Source organism: Phragmites australis, chromosome 1 (assembly GCF_958298935.1).
Source record: "Phragmites australis chromosome 1, lpPhrAust1.1, whole genome shotgun sequence".
In the NCBI taxonomy this organism is placed as follows: domain Eukaryota; kingdom Viridiplantae; phylum Streptophyta; class Magnoliopsida; order Poales; family Poaceae; genus Phragmites; species Phragmites australis.
The window spans coordinates 4,757,891-4,777,207 of record NC_084921.1 but is presented as its reverse complement, the minus strand read 5'-3'; the positions used below and the strand labels follow the sequence as shown (position 1 = coordinate 4,777,207).

Sequence of the window (19,317 nt, the reverse complement as noted above, 5' to 3'; positions counted from 1 at the left end):
CATGCATTGGAAGTGAAAAAATTACCCTGCTGCATGGCAAGGTATGTATACTGGCCATGTGCACGAGCCAACAATCATTATAGAAGCCGTTGCTTCACAAGATCTTTGGATTTGGCATGTGTTATTTGGTTTACCAAGGTCTCACAATGATATTAATGCTCGTCACTGTTCCCCACTCTTTGCAAAGTTAGCCAAAGAGCAAGCACCAGAGGTGAATTATAACATCAATGGTCATAATTATACAATATGGTATTAACTTTCAGATGACATATATCCTCCATGGGAATTATTTGTGAAGACTGTACCATCTCCACAAGGCAATAAGAAGAAACATTTCACCCAAGATCAAGAAGCATGTAGGAAGGATGTGAAACGAGCCTTTGGAGTTCTATAAGCTCGTTTTGCTATTGTTCGTGGACCAGCTTGATTTTAGGATCAAGACACACTCTAGCAAATCATGACAGCATGTGTCATCATGCATAACATGATAATTGAAGATGAGTGAGAGGAAGGACCAAAAGACTTCAATTACGATCAAGTAGGAGAAAAGTGGAACCTTTTCATGAGCATACGCCTGAACTGTGGCAGTTTATTCAAACTCATAATGGGACTAGAAATAGGGAAACTCACTCCCAACTTCAAGATGATCTTATCAAACACCTATGGCAACATTATGGAGGGGTCTAGTGCTTTAATAATGTATGGTAATGCATGTAGTTTTAATATTATATGGTAATGTATGCAGTTTTAATATTGTATGTTAATATATGTAGCTTTAATATTTTATGGTTTGCACAACAAAATATCAATGATGGACCACATATGAGTTCATACAACAAAATATCAATGATGGTCTACATAAGAGTTCATAAAACAAAATATCAATGATGATCCACATAACAATTCATACAACAAAATATCAATGAAGTAGCTCAACCCGAGCAATGATGTCATTTTGTAAGCTCTAATAGTATTGTCGTTGTGGCTCACTCATAGAAGTAATGTCCATACTCATAATTCTCTCAACTTCCATCCTTCTCCTAAATTCTAGCTCCATTTCCTTTACTTCAATCATTTTCCTATCATTTGCAATCTTCTCTGCTTCTAGTGCATATCTTCGATCACACCGCTCTTTTTATTAAGCTCTTTCATAGCCTCCACCTCTTCTTTGACCACATATTCTCTAATGCTTCCATATAAAGATTACCAGATGGTGAGTAAGAACTTTTACCTCGTTGTCATTCTTTCTCTACCTTCCTACCAAGTGGCCTTTCCAAGGGATCACTTTCTGGAGTAGGACCATCCGTTCCATCATCATACCGACTTAGTTGGTTCTAGGAGTAGGCGTACTCGGACTTGACTTGGAGGTGGTATTCTGCTTTCTCTAAGATAACCTATCAGTCCAATTCGGATGGAGGTGTAAGATGTTCCAGCAAGGCAAGAAACCTAACGTTTTCTTTTCTTCTCCCTTTATAGTTCCAATGCTTGAACAATCTGTACAAGTGAATATGTTTTATTTAAATTGCACGCAACATATGAAGTTTCAACCAAATTGAACTAGAGAGGTGTATACTGTAACATCCTGAGTTTGAACAGGTTAATTAATTGAAAATTTCACTCCAAATTAAAACTTTTTACGATCACTTAGGCTAACTGAGCTTAAGGAAATATGTATAGGAATGTATATATACCAGCATGTATATATTCGTACATATTAAGTGTACTAAATTGAATAGGTGTTCCAAAGTGCACTAGAATCAATCTCAAAGTAATCCTTGCATTAAATTGGTCCATATGCATTGGTTTAAGATCTTTATGGTTCTTTGTGTGGAGATTTGAAATCGAATGTCTCTCAATTTCAAATCTACTCTTAGATTCTATTTAGTTCAAATCCAATTTAAATTCAAATTCTTTGATTCAAATCATCTTCATAATCTCAAGATCCAAGTCCAAATCGTAGTTCAAATATGCTCAAATGAGTTGATCCTAATCCAAGGTCAAAACTAAATTCAAATACTCCATTTGAATTTATTCCAAACTTCCTCCTATTTTTTCCTTTTCTTTTCCTTCTTTTCTTTCATTTCTCCTCAGGCCGAATTTCCTCCTCTCCCTTTCTATCTCAGCCCATCCAACCAGCACGACTCTCTTTCTCCTTTTCCCTCCCGCACGCTCGGCCCACCCAGCTTGCTGCTGGTTGTCCACGTGCTGCACATCCAATCATCGTCGCCTGTTCGGCCTTCATCTTTCTTCCTCTAGCACGATGTTGCGCCGCTCGCCACCGTGGCAGCCACCTCCTCCAGGGAAAATATCTCTGCCGGCCTCCGCCTCTCCCGCTCTCTCATCTCTCTCCGCCCATGACTCTACGCTACACAACTTTTGCACCCGCACACGCGTGTGAACACCGCAGAGTGCCCATCCCACGGGAGACATGGTGGACGCCACCTTGCCACCTCACTGCCACACTGCCACCGTCGACTCCGTGATGTCAGCAGCCACACCGCCTCTCTCCAGCTCCCTCTCCCTCTATAAATAGCATAACCTCGACCTCTCTCCACCCCCCTTTTCCCCATTTTGCCGCCATTGTCGCCATTCTTTCCACCATAGCTCGCCATTGTCGATTCGCTGCCCGCGTGCTGCTCAGGAGCTCGAGGAGGACGCCATGGTGCCACAGTTCATTCATCGGAAGCCCGACGGGAGGCCGTCCGAGCCAAAGCCGAGCTGTTCCGCCATCAACACATCGACTCTCCACCAGCTACCAGTCCGCTTCTCAACGACTTGGAGCACGGTGAGCACCCCGGGGCCCTAGCACCCCCTCCTAGATAGCATGTAGTCGCCCCCGTGCTCTCTCTTGGTCGATTGCCACGTGCCGCCATTTGTTTGTATTGCGCTTCCGTGCATTTGCTCATCGCCAGCGTGCTGGTGCTCCATGTGTGTGGATGACCATCGTGCCATGATACCTAGGGGCCTCATGCCCTTTTTCTTTAGGGGTTGGCACCTCCCAGTGCAAGGGAGGTGCTACTTGATTTCTCCCGTGCCGATGTCCCCTCTCCGGCTATTGTCTAGTATCGCTCCCGCTACCGGCCACCGAGGTTGAGCCCACCACCGAGTCCGCTGTGTTGTGTAGATCCCCGGTGTGGAATTCTCATCGTGAAACCCTAGCCGGAACGCATCGACGGCGAGCCTACCGGCGACCTTCGTCGCAATCCCTCGCCACCGCTGTTCTCTCCCCCCCTTCTCTGCCACACGCCCGCGCGTGCGTGGCCGAACCCGTCTGCATGTCGCTCGGCCTGGCTAAGCAGGCCGTGACCCAGGCCCAGTAGTGACTGGCCTGCCAGGCCGACCCAGCCACCAAAGGTCGCGGCCCAGTAGGCCGGCCTAGCCCGCACTCATTAAGCCGCCCAGCCCAAACCCAAGTGAGCCAGTACTATGCGGCCTGGTACTGTACAACCCAAAGCCAATCCGACCCATCTAGACCCATAACTGACTCATCTAAGCCAAATTCTTCCCAACTAGCACTATTCATGTGGGTCCCACCAAATTACTGTTCATGTGAGACCAGGCTACTGTTTAGTGGGCCCCACCTGTGCTCCCACCTATGAATAGTGCTATTTCATAATTTCTTGATTTAATTTTAGATTAAACCTTCCGGGAGCCATAACTTCTTCGTTCTAGCTCCGATTTTGGTGATTCTTTCGCTGAAATTTATCTAAAATTGAGATCTACTCATCTGTCATATTGTGATATCTATTAGGACTCATTTGGATTTCTATATGGTGTTATTTGATTCTTCTCTAGTATAGCTAGTTGTTGATCATAGCTGTAATTGCAGAAGCACACGATTTGTGCGAGTTCTACTCGAGAAGTGTCAGGAGCAAGGAGGATCCTAACTACAACTAAGAATTCGAAGAAAAATCCGTAGAAGGCAAGCCCTTTCTCCTTGATCATGCTGAACCTATGAATTCTAAATAATCTACATGATCAACTAAAATTGAACTTATTATCGCATGTGCTATGTATTGCACTTTAACAAACTACTTGTAATAGTTAATCCAATCAAACACATGCCATGTATTGAATATTATCATCCAAAAATACATATCACCCTAGGATTACCTGTTGTTATCTATATTAACGATGGACAACGCCTTGATATCTAGCATGCATAGGATTGTATGTCTCTAGAGACGTCACTTTAAAATGCATCTCTTCGGATATGACGATTTATTGTTATCAATGTTAACTCATACACCATGGATCCTTGATGGTTGTGAATTTCGTGATGGTTGTGAAATCCTTGATGGCGTGTGGGATATGGAGGTTGGTGTATAAAAATGGGTGAAAGCTGTTTTGGCGGGGGCAGGCGGAGTAGTACTCTGGATGAGAATGCTCCTAGGGGCTTGAGTCACCTCTGTGGTGTTCATTGCCGGAAGATACATACCTCATCCGTTTAAGGACCGAGTCAATTGTCTCGACATGCTTAGCCACCCCGTGCAACCATGGTCTTGAATGGGTAGGACTTGATTTTTTTTTCACCGGACTGATTTGGGCATAATACTAGGAGGCTGAGAGCAGTGAGAGGCCAAGTGCCCACATATCCCTCTATCTGAAGGTTTCTAGAACCGGCCTAGGCTTAAAAAGGTGGCTAGCCTTCAGTACATGGCCTCTGGGACTTGGGGTGTCTCGTAGAAAAGCTCAACAGAAAAGGTGTTTGGAGGGTCTCAGTATGATTCGCTCCTCCGCTTGCAACGATTGGAGACTGAGCATATCGCGTGAGTAAAGTTGTACAGCCTCTGCAGAGTGTAAATCTATTCAAATAGTCGTGTCCACGATCGTGGATATGCGAAGCATGACCCCATTTGACTAGACTCCGAGTGCGTGTGTCTCGATGAGTGAGTGTGTGAACTAGATATGTGTGTGATGAGGTTCCTGGTTCAATCCGTCAGAAGCTACGTGGTACTAGAGGTACGCTAGATGTGATTATAAGGACTACGGAGTGAGGTGTAGCCTCTCCTAGGACCGAAAAACCTCCAGATATAACTTGTTACTTGGTTTTGAATCCTTTAAACTATTTTAAAGTCAGTAGTAGATGATATAATTGAATACCTGTATAAAAACTGTTTTACGCTTAAAACTATACCGTAAAGCTTTATCCTTGAATCACCCCTTTATACATCTATCAATACTTTGAAGTATTATATGGCTTACTAAGTACCTTTCATACTCACTCTTGTTGATATCCAGATGAAGAAGCCGATGCCGACTTCGCCGGAGGTGAAGGCGAGGATGAACTGTACTCTAAAGAGTCGCGTTCGCACCCTCACTGTTTGTGGCTTAGGCTTTTACCTTCCGCTGTGTTTTGTTGGCCGTTAGGCCAAGATTGTAATATATAGTATAGGTTGTGACCTTTTGTACTCTGAACCTTAGTAATTATGTATGAAGTTTGACTATGATACTACAACTGTTTTACTATATGTATCAGCTATTTGATTTAAAGACTGATACAGGAGATCTCGGGATTAGGGTCTTACATATACCTTATCTTTTTCAGCCATCCTGCTTTGCCTCATATTCTGAATTTGCTCGTACTATCCATATAACTTGTTAACTTGCTCTTGAAGGGTACACCAATGATGCATCAGAGAATTTGATCCATGATCTGACTCAAAGTCCTTGTGCTAGTGGAAGAAAGCATGAATTCTCTTCCAATAAGTAGAACGAGATTGTTTGTTCCCTTGTGCTGCATCTATACTTATATTTAGCCATGCTGATACCAACATATTGTCTTCCTTCTCGCTGAATATTTTTATCTCTTGGAGGTTGATTTCATGGATGGAGAAGCTTCTACACTTGATGGTTGTTGCTCCTCAGGTGGGCTAACAAACTCACTATCATCCCAATATTTGTCATTGTTTCCCTGGCTCAACAATTTTAAATAACTATCCATTCTCTCTGCTTCTAAAGAATAGAACAACAAAATATATTGATTATGCTACTTGATGATTGGACATAGGAGAATCAAAAGTCAAAACACAATTCCCATGCAAAGAGAAAGCTCATAAACCACCAGTACATCTAACTCCTATAAATTCACCATGTATCCATACAAATATTCTTCAGCTAGTGCAAAATGGTTCATTCACCTTGTATCCAAAATTTTGACATTCACATGACAGAATAGATACAAAACTGGGTAATGAAGGCACAACACTTTCTGATTCACTTATGTAGTTATCAATGAACCAGTTATGTTTTATTCATGTTCAGCTCTATAGCCCAAACCTTGATCTGCATCACATGCATTGTAACATTAGCATGCCATGATGTGTAAATAAAATTTCCCTCTGTTAAACTAATGCAGGTTGCTTGCAGTTCAATGAAAAATAACCAACCAATTCACAAAGGCAGGACATGATATTGGGCAATCATCAGGGTATGCACAGCGACTACTTTCCTGACCTGAGCAAACCCACTGGAACGAGCTGGGGATGTATGGTCAAGTTGAAAAGCTAGCAGCACCTACTTAACTTAGGTCATGTTTGTTTCGGATTATAAAAGTTGGATTGTGATTAAAATCTAAAAGATAAAATAAACAGCTGGATTGTAAAAGTTGGATTGTGATTACAATCCAAAAGCTGAAACAAACAGCTGGTTAGAAAAACTGGATTGTTGCAATTCAAGACCCAGATTATAACAATCCAGCAATCCGTCTTACACCTGATTGTAACAATCCACAATCCAGCTTTTACAATCCACAATCTATAAGCTGCTTTTACAATCTCCAGCTGAAACAAACAGGCCCTTAATTGAACCAACAATGCGACAGGCAATTCAAAGACAAGCGATATCAGTAAAAACACAAATATCCAGCCCTTACAAAGGCATAAACATGCTAGTACCAAATGTTTCCAGGAAACCTGCGGCGGCAAGCGCAAGGCAACTACTAGGGGTTGTGGCGGCGGGCGCAAGGGAGATGGTGCGGAGGGTGGCGCTGCTCAAATTTGGAGGGAACAACGCGCGTGAAGGAATGCTGCGCTCCTTTTCCGTCCGACAAAAGTGGCGAGCACGAGGAGAAAATGGCGAGGAGAAAAAATAGCGAGGGAGAGTAGGGAGCCAGGTTTTTTTGCCGATTTGCTATTTGTATCGGTAGGGAGCCAGATAGCGATACGGCTGAAAATGCTCTAAGAAGTATTTGATAAGCATAGGACTTGTATTTGTGACATGAAGAAGTATATGTATCTAAACTCAATAATGAATGGACCCACAAGGCTAAAAAAGATGTTTCCTGAGCGAGAAAGAAAAAGAGAACAAAAGTTGGAAAAAGAGGTTCCACCGAGACTTGAACTCGGGTTACTGGATTCAGAGTCCAATGTCCTAACCGCTAGACCATGGAACCTCACGCGTCCAAACGTCCCTATAAACTATACAACTTTTTTCACGCCACCGTCGGCTCCAATCTCTAGACGCCACGTCGCGTCGTCCTCCTCACCTCACCTCGCCTAAAGCATCCACGAATAAAAATGGCCGTGCCGCTGCGCTGGCCCGTGCTATTATAGACCTCCTACGGAATCCGCGGCGCCACGCGCCGCCCAGGCTCCTCCCTCCGTCCAACCCCAACCGGAGCCCAGGGAGTGGTGACGCGGGTGTGTCCGTGGCGGAGGCGGGCGGGCGGGCGGGCGCGCCATGGACGTGGGAAGCGTCGAGTGCGTCTCGCTGCCCGACGCCGGCCTCGGCCTCGGCACGCTCCTGGCAGCCGCCACCGCCGCCCGGGCCCACCCCAAGGGCAGCATCGCGGGCGGCGTGCACGAGCTGCTCGAGTGCCCCGTCTGCACCAACTCCATGTTCCCGCCGATACACCAGGTGGGCGCGCCTCTTCTTCATTTGACCTGCCCTGTTTCGATCGGATTTCGGGATTGGGGCGATCCTTCGGTTTGGAGATGGGGATCTGCGCGCGTCCCCGGGCCAATTTGATTCCTTTCTTCTTATCTCCACATGTAACGTGTCACGGGGTTATTCCCGCGGATAATTTCTAATGGCGCAACGGGAATCGGATTTTCTTCGTTTATACCACAACGTGTGGGGATTTTTCATCTAGATACGGAATTGGCTTTAGGATAATTTTGACGGACATCCTCTGACACAAAAATGTTGACTTTAGTTATCAGTCAGCTGATATCCGCTTATAGCGTTATCTGTTACGCGTAATTTTTTAGTTCCTTCATGTTGTATTCTCTAGGCCTAAAAAGGACGATAACGAGAAAGTAGTATCTTGCGAGTGACCATTCCATTCGATGGCTTCTGCGATCATCTGAGTAGCTTGCAGAAAAACTGGAATTTGCAGGCCATGTCTAATCGGTTATGCTGGAATTAAGCTTCGACAACAGTCCTGACTATCAGAATTGTGCTGCCCTACAATTCTGTTTTGGTTTTTTATAGTCAAGCTCAGTGAAGTTGTAGCCTTGCATAATTCCTTATTTATTTTCTAGCTCCAGTTTCCTTCCTTGAGCCGATTATGAATCAATTGACCATTTTATGTGGAGGGCGTATAGTTGATATGGAACCAATCAATTTTGCTTTTTTGCGTAAGTCATAGTAAAAATAGTATTGTAACATTTTTGGCATGGGAGTGGCAGTGACCATTACTCGGATTGCACTTTGCACAGTGTGGAGGGCATTGAAGTGAAAATTAGTGATGCGTATGAAACATAAGTGTAGTAAAAGAAACTAATTAATTTCAAAATGTATCTTTTAGATTGTGATTTGGGACTCTTTCATTCTTTAATGCAATGACCCTCCAGTTCTCCTGTTGTTCGAGAAAAAAAGAAAGGGATAAATGCAAAAAAAACCCCAAAAGTCACTTGGATTTTGACTCCCCCCCAAAGTTGTTTTGTTGCAAAAAAACTCCCCAAATGTTTGATTTTGTTGCAAAAACATCCCCAAAAATTCAAAAAATTTAAAAAAAAATCACAAAAAATTCTAAAAAAACTAGAGACAATTATAAGAGCTTTTGTGAAATTTGTTTTCAAAAATAATATCCTTTGCATCATATTTCATGGAGAGTAAGTTTGAAAAAAAAAGAAAAACGTGCAACTCATTTATTAATTTGAGTTAAATGCATAGTTAATTATTTACTAATCCAAAAATCATGAAACAAAATTTTTTAGTCTTCTTACATGATCCTCTATCTTGTAAAAATACATGAAATCTTGAAATAGTTATTGTAACGTGCAGGATTGAGTAAATGTGTTGCAGAAAGATTAATTCATAACTAATCCATAACACCTCCAAAATTAGTAAAACTACTTTTATTAGTTTACTTAAACAATTATTTGTGTAGGAAAAATAATGGTAGACATGACAAAGTTAAAATAACATGAGTTAATAAATGAGCTGCACATTTTTCTTTTCTTTTTTTCAAACTTCCTCTCCATGAAATATGATGCAAAAGATATTATTTTTGAAAACAAATTTCACAGAAGGTCTTAGAATTGTCTCTAGTTTTTTTTAGAATTTGTTTAATGATTTTTATTTTTTTTTTTGAATTTTAGGGGGTTTTTTGCAACAAAGTCAAACTTTTGGGGAGTTTTTTTGCAACAAAACAACTTTTGGGGGGGGGGAGTCAAAATCCAAGTGACTTTTGGGAGGGGGGGGGGGTTGCAGTTTTCCCAAAAAGAAATGTCAAAATGAAGATTTGAATGGTAATACGGGTATGATCCCGAGTCAAGACAACATTGAATATCGAAAGGTTAAGTTACACAGTTTATGACTGTATGTTTGCTAGTGAATGTTATTGTGAATACGGCAGCACCTTGGGATCGCATGCTTGGTTGCATATAAGAGTTTGGAATCCAATATCGTGCAATTGAAGAGTCTCAGAGATTATGTAATGTCCATTTAAAAAAGAAGAGATATTATGTAGTGTTTATTTTTTTAGTGTAGTGTTGTTGTTTTTTTACATTGTTCTCATATATTTGATTGCATTTACAGTGCCAAAATGGACATACTTTGTGTTCCACATGCAAGGCTAGAGTACACAATCGTTGTCCTACTTGCAGACAAGAGCTTGGTGATATCAGGTGTTTGGCACTGGAGAAAGTAGCCGAGTCGCTTGAGCTTCCCTGTAAGTACTGCACTATGGGGTGCCCAGAAATCTTCCCGTACTACAGCAAGATAAAGCACGAAACGCAATGCCGCTTTAGGCCATATAATTGCCCCTACGCTGGTTCTGAGTGTGCTGCGGCTGGTGATATCCCTTATCTTATTTCCCATGTGAGGGATGATCACAAAGTTGATATGCATTGCGGTTGCACATTCAACCACAGATACGTCAAATCGAACCCACGAGAAGTTGAAAATGCCACCTGGATGCTGACGGTAAGTACCAGTAATAGGACTGTTTTCTCTTGATATTCGCACAAGATTTTTGTTCTTGAGCGGACTAGAATGCTGATAATTTCTTTTGTAATTTTGACAAATTGATTTAGTGTCTATGAGTAGGTGTTTCACTGTTTCGGACAGTACTTCTGCCTGCACTTTGAGGCCTTCCAGCTTGGGATGGCACCAGTATACATGGCCTTCCTCCGTTTCATGGGGGACGAGAACGAGGCGAAGAACTACAGCTACAGCCTTGAGGTTGGTGCCAATGGCAGGAAGATGGTATGGGAGGGCACCCCCAGGAGTGTCCGCGACAGCCACCGGAAGGTGCGGGACAGCCACGACGGCCTCATCATCCAGAGGAACATGGCGTTGTTCTTCTCTGGGGGTGACCGGAAGGAGCTGAAGCTCAGGATCACCGGTCGGATCTGGAAAGAGCAGCAGACCCCAGAGGGCGCCTGTATACCCAATCCCTGTAACTAAGCAGTGCAATCTTTACAAGAAAGGCTGCTGATTGCCCGGATGTATTGTCTATCCCGTTGCCGTACCTTACTGCTGCTGTGGTCCGGGGGCAATGTTTCGTGTTGTATCTTTGTTAAGCAAAAATATTAGGAGGGTAGGATGCTCCTGTAATTGAAATTGTGCATATGGCATCCCTGACCTTACTTCTGTTGGGCTGTTGATCAAGCTATCTGCTGCCTTCACTTTTGTTTTCATCATGAAACTGCATTTTTCGCTTCGCATTTTACAGCACCAGGAAATTTCAGCATCTTGTGGTTGCATAAAATGGTGCCAAGCAGAAAGGCATTGCAAATGTGAAGGAGCTTACTTGTTATTGCAGCCATTTTCTTTATGAACTATGGTAGATAGTCTTTCCTTATAATTTTTTTACACGTGTTGAAATATTCACCCATCCATTTAGTTTTCCAGGTAGAGGAATTACACAAGCTAGCTAGCTGGACATGTATACTGATTTACCTTGTTTACTGTATAATTTCAATTATAGAGTCCATTTTTTTTATAATTTTGTTTACCAAATGTTCATTTTTTTTTCTTTTTTTTTGTGAATGTGAAACACCAAATCCCCCCCCCCCCCCACCGCCCCTCTCTCTCTCGGATCGGAATAGGGTATCCCATTTCATTAACCAAGATTACCAGAGATTCAGGCTGAACTTTTATTTTATGAGAGAACTCCTTATCTACCATAGAAAGTTTACCGGGCCCGCATATCATTGACATAGGGTGATTTTTCAGTGGCACGGCAGGAATTTATTCCTGTTTTATTAGGCAGGAGGCTGGGAGGGGAAACTCCTGTTTTATATTATTAGTAGATTAGTAGATTAGTAGAGATTAGCAGAGAATCAGACTGAACGTGTGTAGTAGTAGGCTCTTGATATGAGGCTGACTGGTTGGCCGCGAGCCGAGCCGTCGGGTCCGAGTCCGACCGGTGCGTGCGTCTCTACTCTGTAACGAAACTACGAAAGAAAGAAGCGCTTCTCCTCCGGTGCGGTGCTCTCCTCCCTCCGCCACCCCTCCTCTGCACGCCAACCCAAGCCGCGACATGATGGTAAGCGCGATCTCTCACCCCCACCCTTACGCCTCGAATCCGCGGCCGATCCGTCGGAGCCTGCAGTTTGCTGCAGCCGCGTGTGTCCGCACGGATCTGCCTTGCTCGTCGTTGTTTCCTGGATCGGTTGGGCGATTCGAGGTAGATTCGTGGAGACGTTAGGGTTCCGGTGGGGACTGGACGTGTTTCGGTTGGCTGGTTTGGCAGATCCGCTTGGGGCCTGCCTGTGGGTCGTAGCGGCTACCTCGGACGTTAGGAGGGATCTGTGTGGTTTCTGGGCCATTTTTGGTGCTCCCTTGCAGTTGCATTGCCATATCCTTGATGCCCACTTGTATGCGCATCACAGTTATATCCCTATCATTGTTTGCAAAATGCTCCATTAATCCATCTAGCGTGCCCTTAGTTTTCAGCATCTATATCAGTTTGTCTGATGCACAAGATGTTATATATTAACTGTACCATCTGAATGTTACTATGTTTACATGAAATATTCTTGTTGAACTGGGAAAATGTCTATTCTCAAGTTTATCCATATTTATTGTAGTCTGGACACCTTGCGCGTTGGAGATGTGATTCTTGATATAGTTGAATGATATTGATTTATATGGCCTCTTATTGTAGTCCATAACCATAGCTGTGAAGAATGATCAATTATTTGTAACAGGAAAGTTTTTTTTTGGTCACATCTTCATACATTGGCTCGTATTTTTGTATTTGCTAGGTTCAACCAAAATTTGATATTACTGCTTGCATTAGTCTTATGCAGCCTTGTTAGTTCACAGTTGCTTTTTGTTCTAGTCAAGCTTACAAGTACCGTAGGTGCATTAACCCTTTTTCTTAGTTAATCTAAAGTCACTGGTATTGATTGTAATTGGCAATTGCCATTTACATGTCAGATGATGTTTTTTTGGGACTGGAAAACTTATGACTAGCTCATCCTGTTCCTGTGGTTTGTTTAACCACCAACCTATTGGCTCATGTAGTGGATTGCCTATTGTTATGCCATTACTATTTGAGGAGTTACATCAGAGTGATCAGTCAAGCCACAGGTTGCTATCCAGTCCTATTACTTGCACTTGGGTTTGGGCAACATGCTAGAAATTCAACTTCATAAAAACTGGATATGTGCATATGGCCCATTGGGGATACGTAGGGTTCACTCTGCTGGAGTAAACAGTAAAATGCTGCAACTAATGTTTGATGGTTAGGCGTGCCTCAAGCACTTTCCCTTGTTTTCATGCAGGTGGCGCTTTTAAATTACCTGTGCTAGTTTTTTTTTGCGACATTTCCAAAATGGTGAAGCTGACAATGATAGCGCGTGTCACTGATGGCCTTCCACTGTCGGAGGGGTTAGATGATGGTCGGGATCTGAAGGATGCTGACTTCTACAAGCAGCAAGCAAAACTGTTGTTCAAGAACTTGTCAAAAGGGCAGCATGAAGCATCAAGGATGTCAATCGAGACTGGACCATACCTTTTCCAGTATCCTTAATCATTTTTCTTATTTGCAGTATTTTTTTGTTCTACAGTTCGATTTCTTCAGGATCTTATATCAGAGTATTGTGCCCAAGAAAGAAAACAAAAATATGCAAGCCCAGGCAACCTAATCAGATTACCTTATACTTCCTGAATCCTCATGTGTATATTAGATATTTAGGTTTGCTCTTCGTTTGCTAGTTCAAGTTCCTTTGAGTAGCAGCAGCTTATGAATGATATGTGCTTATTGTCTCCATTTATACATTGAAGTGTGGATGACACCAAGTAAGCTATATTACTATTGATGTATGTATATTGAGAAGATGATCCTTTTCTGTAGTGTTAGCCCCTTCACCTAGTAAAATTCTTGTGTTGTTCTTTTTGTACCTTGATTCAGCAAAACAGCTACATAATTGAGGGCCGTGTGTGCTATTTGACAATGTGTGACCGTTCTTATCCAAAGAAACTTGCATTCCAGTATCTCGAAGATCTCAAAAATGAATTCGAGAGGGTCAATGGCAGCCAAATCGAAACTGCTGCAAGGCCGTATGCATTTATTAAATTTGGTATGGTTCTCACTTCTCTTTCATGTGCTGTCTTTCTTTGTACTCATTCTCGTGATATTTCTACTAGTTGATAGCTTATATATCTCTGTTTAGACACATTCATACAGAAGACCAAGAAACTGTATTTGGATACCAGAACCCAAAGGAACCTTGCCAAGTTGAATGATGAGCTCTACGAGGTGCACCAGATTATGACTCGCAATGTTCAAGAAGTTCTTGGTGTCGGTGAAAAGCTAGATCGTGAGTTTGCCACTGTCATCTCATCCACATTATGTTCCTTCATATATATTATATTTTTTTGGCATGATGGTCCTGTTGGGTATCAATCAGTCAGTAGACTGGCTGTCAGGTAAATCAATTTGGTTCCAGCAAATTATGCTGTTACGTGAATTTTCCACTGGACTAGCTTTCGTTATGTGCCTTCCTTTGATAGGTCCTCTTGCTGTTCCAGATTTTATTCATACTAGAATAAAACGTGCTTTGGAACAGGTCTACACCAGAGAAACAATCGGTAAATGTTGAATTACTTTTTAATATCTAAAGAGTGTTCATGGTGGAGCCTATGCTCTAAAACAGATTGTTCCTGTAATCGTGGGTTTATAATGGAGGCTAAACTTTGGAAACCTCTCTAGAAGTTTCTGGAGAAGTTTATACTCCAAATCAGTAAGCCTAATGAGGCCTTTTGGACAAGGGGAAACATGTGAGATGATACGGCGCTCTCTTTGTGCTTGCTTTTGCACGCTGCTTTAATATAACCCATGCCTTAGGCCTGTTGTATTAGGTGTATCTGGTTGTACTTTAGTTCAAATTTGTACTAGATCCAACCAAATACACCCATCCAGGCAGGTTAACAGGCTCATAATGTCATTTTGAGCTGCTTATTCCCCAGTGCTTCCCCTGAAAGACATGTTGTAGTTCCCTACAACAACAAGCAAAACGTTTGAAGTCCCAAGCAAGTTGGGGTATACTAGAGATGAAACCCAACTAAAACCACATGAACCAAAAAAAAACAAAATAAGAAATAACACAGTACCAGTAATAGTAATAGTAGTAAAAGAAGCTCGATGCCTAGGTTATGATTTGTTGTGGTTCCCCACCCATGTATATTTCACGATACAACAGTTGTATAACAATGTTCCTTTTTGCAGAGGTGAGCGAAATGTCCAATAGGTTGACCTCTGATACTAGAATTTATGCAGAGAAGGCGAAAGATCTCAATCGCCAGGTCTGGTCCTATTGACTGCATTTGCCTTTTCAGCATATGCATCAAATTTGTTTTAAGCTGAATTTGGTTCATTGTAACGAATAATATTTAGGCAAGAAATGTTCATTAGATATATTGAATTGGGGAAGCTATCTGCTTGACTACTTTCATCTTTGTTTGCTGCTTCCATCGTTTTTTTTTTAATTTCTGGTTTGATTACTGTGACATTGGTTCCTATTCTGGTTTGCAGGCCTTAATTCGAAAGTATGCCCCTGTTGCTATTGTGATTGGGATAGTACTGATGCTCTTTTGGGTCAAGAACAAGATATGGTGACTGAGTGAATCTCGGAATTCTTCTGTTACAATGCTGGAACTTCCTGAGTTCACTCTGTGCACCGTATGTCTATTCTGCCCCAATCAGATGCTTTGATGGCTTATCCCGCATCTGCTGATTCAAGCGAGTACTTTAGCTGCCTATTCCTCCCAACAAGGGTACCAAAAGTAAACCCATTGTAGTATACACACTAGTTATGGACCTGATCCTGATGGATGAAGTCCTTGAATTCTTGGAACGGCAAGTACCTACTAATACCTGTGTAGAGTTGGTCATTGGATCTCCAAAGTAGTTTTTTTTTCCGAGCCCGCCATGGAAAGGTTAAGGTTTCAGGCTGCTGATAGACAAGTATTTGTCTGTATGCAAAACTGTATGCCATGTTTTGCAACGTTTCGGACGCAATGAAATATGTTCAACATGCTGCTGGAGATAGGTCATGTCCATTTACTTATCCGCAGTTTGTTTCTATGAACATTCCTGAGGTCTCACAAGAATTAAGTTGAGATGCATACTGTATGCCATGCTTCTGCGACCATGCGTATATATATTATATTCCAAACGTTGAGATACACAGCAAGTCTGATGAATACCTGTATATGATACAAACAAGGCTAGAACATGCATGCATCTTTAATTCAGGTAGGGTTTGCATTTTTTTTTCTTGTCGAAATTCGAGCCTGATATCTCCATCCGAAACCACCGAGGAAGTAAAAGTAACAACAGAAAGTCAGCATCGGAAGCCGACCACCTTGCCGTCGACCGGCGAGACCCCGACGCGGCACACCTTGGCCGCTTGCACCCGGTGCGTGAGCACACGCAGCACCGTGACTCTCCCCTTGACCACCAGCAACGAGTCTACTTCTATGACCGGCGCAGCCGCCGGCTGCTGCTGCTGCGCCGCGGACTCGGCGATCCCTGGCGGCGGCTGAGTGGCCGCGGGGAAGGCCGGGACGGCGAAGCTGGCGGACATGTCCTTGGTGCGGCCCCCGTCGATGAGTCCGGCGGGTATGTAGACGGATCCGAGCTCGCCGCCGGCGTACGCGACGCGGAGGGAGCTGTCGAAGTGCGCGAGCGGCGAGCGGTTGGGGTTGCGCACGACGGCGGTCTGCTCGAAGGTGAAGGCCACGGTTCCGTTGGCCGCGGCGAAGGACGGCAGCCGCACGGCGGCCACTGCGATGTCCGGCGGGCGCGGGCGGAAGAGGAGGAACAGCGCCGCGCCGGCCCCGCCAGCGGCCAGCAGGAGGAACGCGGCCGCCGCTAGGCAGGACGCCAGCGCGGACGAGCGGTGCCGCCGCGCGGGCACGGGGTCGTGGCGCTCCGCCGAGTAAGGCCACGGCGGCGCTGCAGAGGGCCCCGGAGGCCGGGGCACCGGGCGACCCGCCGCGTAGGGCCCCGGAGGCCGGGGCAAGGGGCGATCAGCTGCGTGATGGCCCGGTGGCCTGGGCACGGCGGCGCCGGCGACCTCGCGCCCTGTGGCTTGCTGCATGCGTGTCTCTCAGTGTGTGGAAGTGGGGAGCGTCGTCGTCGCGTGCGCCGCTTGGCGCTTTATGTATGATGGCGGCATGTGCTGGTGCTTATGCTGATGCTGATGCTGATGCGAGAGTGAAGTGAAGTGGCTTGTTTCACTGCCTAAAACGGCTCCAGTGCTGTTTCTATATCCCTTTTCAGTTCCGATCCTTAGCAGATAAGTCACGGATTAATTATCCAACTTACCTACTGCTACTTAAAAATAGCAAAACAGTTCGGTGTCCCGCCGCTCACATAACGAGTCCTATGCTTTTTTGGGTTTTTTTGTTTTCTTAAAGATTTCCTCTCTAAAAATTTTAGAGCTCTCTTTGCAATACACGAACTAGTCTCTTATTACATATATAATAGGATTTCCATCCGCATAACAATGGGATTTCTATCCCGTATAACCCTGGTATATGGCTGTAAGCCTCGCGCTTCCTTAAAATCTCTCTCTTCGTTCTTACTGATTCTCTTCGGGATGACTTTAGAGTGTGTTTGATTGTCTATATATAGCTCAGTCTATCTCATACAATACATGATATAGGTGTATGGTTACATGTATGGTACTGAGTCTGACTCTCTTGATGCAAATGTATGTACTTAGGCTGGCTCTGCATGTATTGAGCGTTTTTACAGAGCCAGGCTCGCTGGATGCAGCCTGGTGCTCAGCTAATGATGTTATTAGTGTATAATTACTACACATTAACTGATATTAATATATTTTGAAGAATAATAATGCTTAATAAGATAAAATAAGGACTATAATAATACAATTATGTAAAATAAATATCATGATAACACTTATTTGTACATTTTTATCTCATGCAATATGTTTCATGCGAGCAAACAAACATCATCTTTTCTCAATTAGACTGAGTAGATATATGCAACCAAACAAATTGCTATTATATGCAGATAGCCCGGCTAAAATGAGCCTAGCTCGCAGATAAGATCAGGCTACAGGCATACCAGCAACCAAACGCACCTTAGACACATCTGCTGTTTTATTTGTTTTTTAACGATGTGTTGTTTTGTTTCTTTCCTTGCCTTTTTCTTTTTCTTTTGGGAAGTAAAGTAAAGTAAAGCGACGTCTGAGTGTCTTTACGCAGCATCTCGCGCCGATCGCGCTTTTGGTTCCGAAGGCCACCGGAGGGCTCGGTCGGTAGACATCGCAGTAGGATGCTGGCCATCTCCCTCTTCACAGACATCGTTTGAGTTTGTTGCTTAGGTCAGTTCGATCGATTTCATTTCGTTTCGTCAGGACTAAGTTGCCCACACAATTTGCAAAACTCCGAGCCTGGCCAATTTCTTCTCTTCAACTGTTCTGCAGATGGGATCTTGTCGTGCATGAGTTGCCAAAGAAAAACTTTTATATCTTCAAAAGGAGTTCTGTTGCGCAAATATCTAGCGCTCTACCATTGATCGCTCTTGTTATCATGAATTCTTTGTTGTTCATTCTGACAAACCCCCAGATACTTGATAGGTATGCCAAGATACTTAATAGGTAAAACTGCCAGGTTGCAATTGAAGATATCTGCAATTCTTTGATCTTCATTCTGAAAACCTCTCAGAACAATTATTTCACTCTTATGGTAATTGATTCTCATACCTGACATACTTTCAAAGCAATATAAAATGAACTTAACTACCCAGAAGATCTGTTCATCCACATCCATAATTAACATAGTGTCGGCTACATATTGGAGATGAGAGAAACACCCTTCTACCAGATATGGGATCAAACCTTGTCACAGTCTGTCTAGTTTAATCTATTTTCTTAATTCTTGCATAATAGCAATATTATGGTAATTTATTTTCGTACCCACCTGTCACAGTCTATTTGTAAAAGTAATAACTCTTGATCTAGAAATTAGATTGACTTGATTATTTATATCATTATCTAGTTTCTAGAGTTAAAATTTGAGGGCAATCGGACTGTTGGATCTTTTTTAACATCATTTTTAATGATATGATAGCAGTTTGTCCCGAATTGATTTCGAAATTAAATTAATATTTCATTATAGTGAATTAAAATTTGAATTTAGTTTCTACAATCATTCATCCCCTCTTATTACATATTTTGCGCGTAATTTATCCTACAATATCAGAAGAAGAAGAAAATCCTGCTCCATCATAGACCAATCAAACGAAAAATCACCCTCAGCCATACCATAGCAAGGAAGATTCCCAAACCCCTGATCTTGCTGCCCTGCTATCAATGGTCTTTGGTTGAGAGGACAGAGGAGATGGACTAGGAATTTGCATCTTCACTGCACTAGACAATAAACTTG

At 43.1% G+C, this 19,317-nt stretch overlaps 3 protein-coding genes and 1 non-coding gene across 4 annotated transcripts; 2 read left to right on the top strand and 2 right to left on the bottom strand.

The window, feature by feature from the left end:
• Positions 1 to 7,321: 7,321 nt before the first annotated feature.
• On the bottom strand, positions 7,322 to 7,393 carry TRNAQ-CUG (transfer RNA glutamine (anticodon CUG)). Its single transcript has one exon. It is a non-coding gene; the product is annotated as a tRNA-Gln (tRNA).
• A 96-nt stretch (positions 7,394 to 7,489) lies between these two features.
• Positions 7,490 to 11,114, top strand: LOC133929135 (E3 ubiquitin-protein ligase SINAT3-like). The gene is made up of 3 exons (XM_062375802.1): positions 7,490 to 7,857; positions 9,985 to 10,371; positions 10,495 to 11,114. Exons 1-3 carry the CDS (start codon positions 7,681 to 7,683, stop codon positions 10,852 to 10,854), a joined length of 924 nt encoding a protein of 307 aa, XP_062231786.1. The 5' UTR covers positions 7,490 to 7,680; the 3' UTR covers positions 10,855 to 11,114.
• A 662-nt stretch (positions 11,115 to 11,776) lies between these two features.
• On the top strand, positions 11,777 to 15,991 carry LOC133929054 (25.3 kDa vesicle transport protein SEC22-1). Its single transcript, XM_062375680.1, has 6 exons — positions 11,777 to 11,938; positions 13,182 to 13,419; positions 13,819 to 13,979; positions 14,073 to 14,219; positions 15,128 to 15,204; positions 15,434 to 15,991. The coding sequence occupies exons 2-6, from the start codon at positions 13,232 to 13,234 to the stop codon at positions 15,515 to 15,517; spliced, it is 657 nt and encodes a 218-aa protein (XP_062231664.1). The 5' UTR covers positions 11,777 to 11,938; positions 13,182 to 13,231; the 3' UTR covers positions 15,518 to 15,991.
• A 50-nt stretch (positions 15,992 to 16,041) lies between these two features.
• LOC133928972 (uncharacterized) lies at positions 16,042 to 17,129 on the bottom strand. Its single transcript, XM_062375566.1, has one exon. The coding sequence runs from the start codon at positions 17,001 to 17,003 to the stop codon at positions 16,245 to 16,247; it is 759 nt and encodes a 252-aa protein (XP_062231550.1). The 5' UTR covers positions 17,004 to 17,129; the 3' UTR covers positions 16,042 to 16,244.
• Between the last annotated feature and the right edge of the window lie 2,188 nt (positions 17,130 to 19,317).